This window comes from Pimephales promelas, chromosome 21 (genome assembly GCF_988280905.1).
Source record: "Pimephales promelas chromosome 21, fPimPro1.hap1.1, whole genome shotgun sequence".
Lineage (NCBI taxonomy): Eukaryota > Metazoa > Chordata > Actinopteri > Cypriniformes > Leuciscidae > Pimephales > Pimephales promelas.
In genome coordinates, this window is record NC_142789.1 from 5,159,981 (window position 1) to 5,171,853 (window position 11,873).

The following is an 11,873-nucleotide window of genomic DNA, read 5'->3' on the forward strand; positions in this document are numbered from 1 at the left end:
ATTATGAAGTTAACGTAATCATTTCATGTAGGGGACTACATGAATAATTTCTGTTGACACTGTAATTCCCACATATATTTGAATAATAATATTTACACAACAGTTTGGTTCCTTGAATCTGATTGGTTCGAACGGTGTGATGGAATAAACATCAGTACAGGAATAAACATCATCACACTTAAAACACTGCTCTGACCAATCAGATTGAAGGACTCAAACTGTTGTGCAAATATTTTTATTTATTCAAATACGTGATGTCATTCTTCCTCGATTCTAGTCAGAGCCACTCAGATTAAAGGAACACATGATTACCAGACTGATTTTTCAAATGATTAAAACATTACCAGACTTTTCATGTATAGGGAAATTACAGTATAACAACATAAAGAGACCGATATGTTCAATGAAGATCAGGAGACAGAGTTGGAATTCTGTCAATTGATAGAGTTTACTGAAGACAAAGTTGGATGATACAACCTCGAACTAATTTAGGATACAGAAACTAGAGGTTCTTTATGCAAATTAGGCTATTTAAATACATTATCTTTGACACACTTTGCAGTATATCCAGAAGGACTCTTCACATCTTCTCATCCTCCCAAACAATGATTTCCAATTTATTATATAATATAAGATGAGGGATTGTAAACCCATCCCATCCCCATGCATTTGGAATCATGCAAAATAAGACCACCAATGTGTATTAAGAAAGTCACCTGGGTACACTTTACTTCATGTTGACTTTATATTGTGATGTAGCCTACTCTCTTTTAGCTGTGAATAGGCATGAAAGTTCATAATTAGGGTTCTTGTAGGCTGTATGCTCTTATACACAAACAAATTAGAGTATGATTTGTTTTATTGACAGACGGGTAATGGGGTCTAAGAGGTAATAAGGGTGTCCTGTCTCCGGCTCTTCAATGAAAGGTTGTACAATCAAGGCGCAAGTATGCTTGACAGTGACAGATTAGACTTTTCAGTTTCAGAGACACATCCAGTTAATTAGACCTGATGCTATGTAATACAAGCTAAGCTCGAGAGAAAAATGAATGGGCCAGTTGGAGCTGGAAATAGAGAAGTTTTATTATCGAATAGAGAAGAGAAAAAGAGGCTACAATTTCCAAGAGCTCACCAAAATTGAACAGTTGAAGACTGGAAAAATGTTGCCTGGTCTGATGAGTCTGGATTTCTGTTGAGACATTCAGATGGTAGAGTCAGAATTTGGCGTAAACAGAATGAGAACATGGTTCCATCATGCCTTGTTACCACTGTGCAGGCTGGTGGTGGTGGTGTAATGGTGTGGGGGATGTTTTCTGGGCATACTTTAGGCCCCTTAGTGCCAATTGGGCATTGTTTATATGCCACAACCTATCTGAGCATTGTTTCTGACCATATCCATTCCTTTATGGCCACCACAATGCTCAATCTAAACAATGTACACATATACCACCTGTACCAAGTATCCATCATGTAAACAAAGCCATGTCACAAAGCACGTATCATTTCAAAATGGTTTCTTGAACATGACAATGAGTTCACTGTACTAAAATGGCCCCCACTGTCATCAGATCTCAACCCAATAGAGCATCTTTGGGATGTGGTGGAATGGGAGCTTCGTGTCCTGGATGTGCATCCCACAAATCTCCATCAACTGCAAGATGCTATCCAATCAACTTGGGCCAACATTTCTAAAGAATGCTTTCAGCACCTTGTTGAATCAATGCCATGTAGAATAAAGGCAGTTCTGAAGGTGAAACACAAACACAGTATTAGTATGGTGTTCCTAATAATACTTTAGGTGAGTGTATTGTTTTACAGTTAAGTGATTATATTGGTTATTATTTACCATTATAAATGTGAATTAGATGTGCGTTTCTATGAAAATAATGCTGAAGTAATGGATAGTTCAGTGGTGAAAAGTTCACTCATCATTTAATCACCCTCATGCAATCCCAAACCTGTGTCTGTGTTAATATACAGTATATATATTTCATTCTGTGTTACATTTGAGTTTACATACAAGATTAAGTCAGTTTCTTTATTATTGATTGTGACAGGATGAAATGTAAATGCATACAAATATGAGTCTTTGTTATATCACAAATAAATGGTTATATACTGTATAAGTCGTTATTCTGATAAATCATACATAGTAAAAATTCGAGTTGTGTGTGATGTGTAGCTTTAGGGGTATGGGTTATAGTGTATAGGGGGAGAGAATATACTGTTTGTGCAGTATAAACACCATATATCTCTCCATTATGTCTATGGAGAGTCCCCACAAAGATAGTGAACCAGACACACACACAGTGACTCAGTGTGCGTGTGTGTGTGTGTCCATCTGAGACATTCATGAGACTCAGAGCAGTAAAGCGTCAGTCAGCGTCCAGTTCACCAAATCTGTGGAGATAAACCCCATTCCTGTCGAGATTTCTCTGCAAGTCGGAAGGGTAAGTTTCCACCTTGCTTATAAATACAACCTAATTACATTTAGTGCTAAATTAATGTGTACAAATAACTAGTAGGCTGCTTGCTCTCGTGAATAGTGTATGCGCAGCGCGCGCTTATTATTGGAGTTCACGCGCACAGATTCGCGCATTCCACAGGTGTCGAAGTGAAGTCATTTTCGTTACTAAGATCTCCATCCAATGAGAAAGAAATAACGGTTTGTCAGTAAAAGGAGAGAGATAAATATTTTACGCACAACTCTTTAGTAAACGCGTGTAAGTTTTACGAATCGCCGGGATAAAGTGTATCATTAGCGCGGATTCCCTTTACATTACGCGTCGAGGAATCATTACAAGTGTGTTTGGGTGATCTTCAAAAATCGAGTGCAACGCTGTAAATCTTTAAGCTCTCAAGTTTACAGAAAAGAGTAAATATTTTATATATGTGTGTGTTCTTGGGCAGTCCTTGTGTTTTTATAGCTAAAGCAGACTAAAGTGCTTGATATTCATGTTGCTACAGCCTACTGTGTGCAATGGTAAGATTAATATGAATGGTGATGAATCATTCCTAATGGCAGTTCTTTAGATAAAGCTTGACCTGTTTTGTATCATGATGTGTTCAGGTTTAAAAAGGCTTTTCCTCATGCACTCATGCATCAACAGTACTTAATGGTTGTATGAATGTTAAATTGTTGTGCAAACATTAAAGAGTAATTAGCATAAGTGTTTTAATTTTAAAAACATTAAATTCAGATTAAAGTGAACACTGGTACAGTGCAGGTACAGATCAGCCAAAAACTAAACTAAATCATGATTTCAATCAAACACAAATGCTGCGCTTTCCATAAAACAGTTATATTTTAGTTTTTTCATGGTAGTCATGGTATATATGGAACAGACAGTAGATCATTGATCATTCACACTAATTCAGGACAGCTTGGATTTCTCCTTGAGGACGAAAGAAAATTAGTTTTGGAATTAAATGGAAAACATGTATGCATAAGAAAGGCATCTAAATCACATTATGTAGCCTACTGGTTTCTCTCATCAAAATTTGTCATATTACAAATTGCAACTGATACACGAAAGTAAAGATGGAAAGTAGGCTGTTATATGTGTGCAAACATGCAATTTATGTTCTTAGTTCTGGAAAATTAATTTGTTAAGAATAGCCCTGGCTGACAACATCAACAAATTTATTGGGTAGATATTGCCGAAACTTCCAGAGAGACCAGACCTAACCTGAGATGAGAGGCTAGAAAAGACACAGGGAAGGGTTTGGATAAGATCTAGGGCTTCAGAAGCATGGATCGAATCCATCTCTCTTAGCAACAAGACACTGTTCGACTCACATATTTCGGAACTTTCATGGTCTCAGCTGCTGCCTAATGATCTTGCTTGAAATTTCAGATATGCGGGTTGTGTAACTCACTGACACCATCAAAAATATGGATGTCTCCATTCATTGTACACCTTAAAATGGATATAATCTGCAATAATTAGCTGAAAAAGCCATTTAACCTTTTTGATTTGAATAAAACCATTTTCATTTCCCTCAGTGTAATCATGCATCAATAATTGCACAGTACAGTCCTTAAGTGTCACCAGCGGGCCCACAGCCATTTAAAACAGCAATATCCTAACCTAAACTAATTTTGACAAACTATATATCATTTAAAAGCTTACAATCTCTGGTTTTCATATTTGGTGACAGAGGAGCCGTAATTTATTGATTTACAACAAGAATATGTTCATACTCCTAAAGCGTGTTCAGACCTTTATTTTGACATAGTGATGAACATGAAAAATCATGAAAAAATGGAAGAAACCATGTTTTCATGCAAGAGTTCAGAAGACCTCATCCATATTTTTTTAAAAGGTCTGAAAATGTTTTAAATATAAAGAAAAAAAAAAACAGATTCACCATTTGTGATGCATACGTGTTCTTTTTATGTTTCTTAAAGGTTGAATTCATATCAAAATCTATAACTTCCAATACTACTTCTGAATAGGATGCTGACTTCATGAATTGTATGAAATTTGTGGAAATAATTTTTGTGGAAATGGAGGCGCCCTTATATGGGCAGTAATCGAGTTTGGTTGTGCCCTAGTGGAAGCGCTCGGTACTGCGCACAAACACAATCTCACTGAAAGATCATTTTTTGAGATATCAACCTAAAACTTGTTCAGATTTTTGGCTTCGATTTTCTTGCAGTTTTAGAGTCCAACATGTTCTGAAAAAATATATTTTAATAAAAGTGGTCAGAAAAGAAATCTGTGGTAGAGGCAAAGGCTGCCCTCCAAATTGTTGGTATCGTGGGACATGTACAGCATGGAAGAGGGGGTATTTGGGCTCAGTTTGGAACAAGGCAGGCCCAGCTCAAAAGAGGAAGCTGGTAGTCAATGAGGTGTGAAAGTAGAAGGAGAGGATGAGGTGTATAAAGGCCATTTCATGATTGGATAGCTATCCGATCTGAGAAAATTACATGAAGTGACCAGGTGTAAACAGGCCTGATGTATGTCTATTTGAGGAACCAAAAATGTGAAATCACTATGAAACCCCCTTTCGGGAACCTTTATAATTAAAGGGTTAGTTCACCCAAAAATGAAAATTAAGTCATTAATTACTCACCCCCATGCTGTTCCAACCCCGTAAGACCTTCGTTCATCTTCGGAACACAAATGAAGATATTTTTGATTAAATTTGAGAGCTGGATCACTCCTCCATAGACTTCCTAAGGGACTAGCACTTGAAGTCCCATATAGCCCATAAAGTCATTAAAGAAAATGTTTAAATATTCCATGTGCCTACAGCGGCTCAATTATAAGTTTATCAAGCGACGAGAAAACTTCTTTGTGCGAAAATATATCGCAAATATATCGAAAATATATCAGTCCTACATAGACTGCCTAAGGGACTAGCACTTGACGGCCCATAAAGTCATTAAAGAAAATGTTTAAATATTCCATGTGCCTACAGCGGCTCAATTATAAGTTTATCAAGGGAAAAAAATAAATAAATAACGACTTTATTCGACTATTCCATTACTTCCTTATGGGCCTTGAGACGAGAATTGAAGAGATTTCCAGAACGCATGCGCGAGAACTGAGCTGAAGACGTTCTTCTTCGACTACTTCTTGTTACCGGCTGCTCACCGCTTAGGAGTATTACCGCCCCCTACCGTATAAGATGATGATCCATATATAAGGCGCTCCGGATTGTAAGGCGCACAGCACTGTCGTATTTGAGAAGATTAAAGACTTTTAAGTACGCCTTATAGTGCGGAAAATACGGTAATTGAAACGCATATGTACAGCGCGCGTCTTCCTCTGCTTGTAAACAGAAAGTTTTGCGCTTCCAGCTATATCAGCACGTCATCTTATACGGTAGGGGGCGGTAATACTAGAGGTGAGCAGCCGGTAACAAGAAGTAGTCGAAGAAGAACCCCTGAGAAGAACGTCCTCATCTCAGTTCTCGCGCATGCGTTCTGAAAATCTCTTCAATTCTCGTCTCAAGGCCCATAAGGAAGTAATGGAATAGTTGAATAAAGTCGTTATTTATGTTTTTTTTTCACATAAAAAGTATTTTCGTCGCTTGATAAACTTATAATTGAGCCGCTGTAGGCACATGGAATATTTAAACATTTTCTTTAATGACTTTATGGGCCGTCAAGTGCCAGTCCCTTAGGCAGTCTATGGAGGCGTGATCCAGCTCTCAAATTTAATCAAAAATATCTTCATTTGTGTTCCGAAGATGAACGAAGGTCTTACGGGGTTGGAACAGCATGGGGGTGAGTAATTAATGGCTTAATTTTCATTTTTGGGTGAACTAACCCTTTAAGATTGTGTGCACAATAATTGAGTGCACTAGTTTAATGCATTCTCTTTGGTTTTGTTTTCTAGAAACTCCCATTTGGATATGAATTTTAAAACCCAAAGGGACTATGTGCTTTCTCGCAACTTTGACGTCATGTGACACATCGGACTGCCCAATGGAGGCCACTACGATACTGACCGCCACGAACAGCCAAGTCAAGGGAATCCTTCACGAACCTCTCGAGCCCAATGTCACGACTCTCACAAACACGTCTGTCCCGTTCCATCATCACATGAACAGTGCGGTGCTGGGGATCTTCCTCGGGACACTGTCCCTCCTGACGGTCATCATGAACCTGCTGGTCCTGTTCGCCGTGAGAAAGGAACGGACTTTACACACAGTTGGGAATCTCTACATCGTCAGTCTGTCGATAGCAGACCTTATAGTTGGGGCGACGGTAATGCCTTTGAATCTGGTGTACCTTCTCGAGGACGAGTGGAAGCTTGGTCACGTTATTTGCCAGTTCTGGTTAGTCATGGATTATGTTGCGAGCACGGCGTCCATTTTCAGTTTGTTCATCCTTTGCTTGGACAGGTACCGATCCGTACGACACCCATTACAGTATCTGAAGTATCGGACAAGGGGGAGAGCAACGCTGTTGATTTGTAGTGCATGGCTTCTCTCAATCACTTGGATCGTTCCCATCCTCGGCTGGAGGATGTTTGCTCGGGTCGATCGGAAACCTGAACTGGAGAGCCAATGCGACACGGACTTTCGCTTAGTGACGTGGTTTAAAGTTCTGACCGCCATTCTTAACTTCTACATCCCTTCGTTTCTAATGCTTCTGTTCTACTCGCAGATTTTCATTGCGGTTCGGGATCATTACAGGGAATGGGAGACCTTCGCCGGTCCCATGGTGAAACCCGAAGCGGATGATACACTGGCGAACGGACTTCAGTTAAAGATAACCAAAGCCTCGGAGAGAGAGAATCAAGCGTATTCTCAAAACGAGGGTCTTCTGGATCAATACAGTCTTGAACAGCCAAGAGACAATAATGACGACAACCCTGATTCCCTGTCCGAGACGAAGAGGAAGAGTTGCTATAAGAAGAAACAAATGTTCAGACTTTCAAAACGCATGAGAAAGAGCATACAAGACCCTGAAATTTCAATCGATGATGGGGAAACGGTCGCCGAATGCCCGCCATCGGTATCTCTCGTCTTTCTACGACCGGAAAACAACACAGAGACCTTCATAAATGTGAACGACTGTAATGTGCTAGTGCCGAACTCCGTCGGGAACATTAGTGAGGGCGAGCAGACGGTGGATATTCATAACTATACTCATAGCACGCCTCCATCACCACCGTCCCCGTGGGCCGAGAACAACCCGCCGCTGAACGCCAACGATTCACTTCCCGCGAAACAAACATGGCAGAAGCTCTGCGAACAGTCCAAACAAAGCATCCACAGCATGCGGATCCGCAAGGAGCGGAAAGCCGCCCGGCAACTGGGCTTCATCATCGGTGTGTTTATGGTGTGTTGGATCCCGTACTTCATTACATTCATGGTCATGGCCTTGTGTGAGACCTGTGTGCATCACGACCTTCATATGTTCACCATTTGGCTTGGGTACATCAACTCCACTCTCAATCCCTTCATATACCCACTGTGCAATGAAAACTTCAAAAGGGTGTTCAAAAAGATTTTTTATATTGATAGATAAGGAGATCTGATCCATTTTTGACATGTTTGTACATCAGTTGCTCCGCCATGCTTGTGATCTTGATAACACTTTACAACAGGGTTCATTTTTTAATGAATTAACTAACATGAGCTAACCATGAGCAATAGATTTGTTACTGTATTTGTTAATCTTTGTTAATGTTAGCTGATAATTGTTTGTTCATGTCAGTTCAAGGTGCATTAACTTTTGAAAATTTGAAAAGTATTAGTTAATGTTGAAATTAAGATTAAGAAAGATTAATGAATGCTGCAGTTCATTTTTAGTCCGTGCTAACTAGTTAACTAATATTAACTAATGAACTTTATTGTGAGGTGTTCCCATTTTGTTATTTATTGCTGAGTGTCAGCTTGACACGTCTGCAATCTGCATCAGATTACATTAAAAACTTATTCCATACAGTGTTTTAAAACCGGTTGTATTGAAGCATCTATGTTGCTCATTAACACAACCATTTCCAGCGGGAGTTCTTCTCTACATCTATGACTACGTTAACATGTAGCCAATAGCCCGTTCAAAACCGGGATATTAGCAATATCCCGGATTTTAAAGCTACACTGTGTAACTCTTTTAGTTTATTCTTAGCTAAAAACACTTAGTTCTTTCAAAAATATATGTGCTCATTAATGTATATTTACTTCGTTCAAGTAATAAAGTATTCTTGTGAGTGTATAATATGCCATTGAAAATATATATACGGGTAAGGGGTTCTAATGTCGGCCGCCATGTTGCCCCTCCATCTTGAAAGTACATTAGCCAAAGAGGGACATACCCGTTAATTCAAGCTTCGCATTTCGCGTTTACGTTTGAGTTAACACTCATGGACGAGGTCTAACTGGAAGCCATGTTAATCTTGGACTACATTGGCCACCGTAGGAGATAAAACGAAATCGGAATTGAGAGGAACAGAAACTAATATTCCCTGGATGGTCATATACCTTTTAACCACTAGATGGGGGTAAAAATCACACCACTTTTCTAACCCGAATTTTTGGTCTTCTAAACGCGCATCAGCATATCCCCATAGTGATTTGTGTTCTGCACATGTTCTATTCGCAAGGAATCTTGATCTTTTGAGTAAACTTCTCGGCGCATAAAAAAAAAACGTGTGCGGTATACCGGAAGTAAACATGGCGAGACGCAGCGCAGCATACTTTTGGAGTGAGGTCAGTAACGTTAACAGCATCAAAGCTCAAACAAAGGCGATTTCTATTTGCCTCGAACAATTCAGAATCGGAAATGACGCATACTGCGTCTTAAGGTTGTCCGTACGTCTAGACGCTAACAGCGCATCACCGTTTACATCGGGATATTGCAATTCCATGTATGCAGGAGAAACTCTCTCTGCTCACGCATGTAAACGGGTTATTCCTAATGTTTCAGAAACCGGAATATTGACCTTAACCCGACCATAACCCGAAAATTGGCTGCATGTAAACGTAGTAATTGTTTGTGTTTCTGAAAACCTGAAACGCCTCCATTGAAGTCTTGAGTTTCTTCCGGGAATGAACACGCCACAATGTTCCTCATTATAATAATTCATATGCATAATAAAGGGGCGGGGCCTGGTTGAGGTAGTTAGTAGTGTGTTAAACTGGTGGTTATTTTCCATACACACTCGAAGCGCTCGACCAATCACAACACACTGCTCCAGCCGACCAATCAGAGCACAGTGTGCTCTTCAGAAGGGGGGGCTTCATAGAGACAGGAAGTAAACAGAGCGTTACTGACAGACTGGGAAGAGAGGAGCTGCAACAATGGAGAATATGAGGAAAATAATCAATATTCAAGCAGGAAAATCTGTTCTAGCCTGAAACTAAAATAAGACTGTGAACGGACATAATAGGACATTTTTAATGTAGAATATTGTCTGGAAATGTCCTGACATTTATTATGTTTAAGTAGCATGTGCAGTGCATTCATATTTAACAGGGAGTTTAATTAAATGTAGTTTGGTCAGGCGCAAATGCACACTATCCTCCAAGAGAAATACATACAGGTGAAATTCTATAATGAAGTATGTTGGGAATGGCGTGCGACCTAAAGGATGGTCTATGTATACTATTCACAAATTGCCTGTATTCGTTGAACTCCTGTGTACAGTGCAATGCATTTCAACTCATCTTTGTTTTAATAAAAAAAGTACTTAAATGATGGACAGAGTGATGATTTAAACAAATCTGCAGTCATTATTTGATTAAACTGCAAAATTTGAAGACATTAAACCTTTTTAATACCTTTTTTTAGACATGTATGCCTCTGGATGATGAACAATGTAAGACGCCGGTCATGTGAAACTGACTCTATCGCATACAAAAGATGCAATAAACATTATAAGACAGACAGAGCTGATGATGAAATGAACTACAAAGGCTTCAAATTATGGGAAAGCAATTATCCTATATAATACGTGCATATAATAAGTGCAGCCTAGTCTCTTTCATTTCATTTTTTTTCCTAACAGTTCGCATTGCCAGCCCTCAATTAGATCCTTTCACTTTCTGTTAAACCTCATGATTGGTGAACAAAAATGCCAGTCTTTCAATGAAAATCTTTTCTTTAAATAAACTGCAAGGAACATGCCTTCTAATTTCAATATCTTTATTGGGAGAAATGCATGGTGCATTCAGCACTGTCTTTGCAGTGAGGTCTGTAGGAGTTTAAATGGGAAATGAGGTCCATTAGATATGTAATGCAATTTAATTCCTATCAACTGAACCTCGTAAACGTATTAAGTCTGACATCACGTCACTGTTTCTGCATCTAAACGTCAAATGCAGAGGAAAAACGGAGCTAAAATATACTCAAACCGAAAAATCATGATCATCTTACTATTTATATATATGTTTCAGTTATTTCCCTATAGTGGCTAGTGAATCTGAATCTGAATCATTCACAGAAAACACTTACTTCCCTGTTGAACAATATAAATATAAGGTGGACAACCTTTAAAATTCATGCTGAAATCTGAGATGGCCAGGAAGTCATTCAACTTATTAAAATCGTTAAAATAGTGGAAACAACAATCAAGAAGTGTGTTCATTGATGTACAGATATCGGAGGCCTAAACATTTAAAAACAAACATTTCTATTATTATTATATATTGTGTACCTATAGTATAATGAATTATTATAAATGATTCATTAAAAAGTATTATTTATTCTGCAAGGTTATTGTCTTTTAAGTGTGACTTTACTGGTTGTGTTTATTCATTATTAAAGGGTAAGTTCACCCAAAAATGAAAAGAATAAGTAATTCACCCCAATGCTGTATCAACCCCATAAGACCTTTGTTCGTCTTCGGAACACAAATGAAGATATTTTTGAGTAAATTTGAGAGGTGGATCACTGCTACATAGGCTGCCAAAGGGATCGAAACTTGACGGCCCAGAAAGAAAGATTTTTTTTTTTATATATATTCCATGTGACTACAGTGGCTAAACTATAAGTTTATCAAGCGACGAGAATACTTTTTGTGCGAAAAAATAAACAAAAATAACGACTTTATTCGACTACTCCATTTCTTCCTTGTAGGCCTGAGACGAGATTTCAAGAGATTTACACGCGAGAATTGCGATCTTCTTCAACTCAACTTAAGTTCAGTTCTCACGCATGCCTCATGGAAATCTCTTGGACTCTCTTCTCAGGCCCAGAATGAAGAAAAGGAATAGTCGAATAAAGTCATTATTTTTGTTTTATTTCCGCACAAAAACTATTCTCGTCGCTTGATAAACTTATAATTGAGCCGCTGTAGTCATATGGAATATTTAAACATTTTGTCCAATGACTTTCTGGGCCGTCAAGTTTCGATCCCTTAGTGATTCACCTCTCAAATTTAATCAAAACTATCTTCATTTGTGTTCTG

General features: G+C 38.6%; 1 protein-coding gene across 1 annotated transcript; it reads left to right on the plus strand.

Moving 5' to 3' along the window:
- Nucleotides 1–2,330: 2,330 nt before the first annotated feature.
- Nucleotides 2,331–10,265, plus strand: hrh1 (histamine receptor H1). The gene is made up of 2 exons (XM_039648643.2): nt 2,331–2,450; nt 6,351–10,265. Exon 2 carries the CDS (start codon nt 6,392–6,394, stop codon nt 7,988–7,990), a length of 1,599 nt encoding a protein of 532 aa, XP_039504577.2. The 5' UTR covers nt 2,331–2,450; nt 6,351–6,391; the 3' UTR covers nt 7,991–10,265.
- The last annotated feature ends 1,608 nt before the right edge of the window (nt 10,266–11,873 follow it).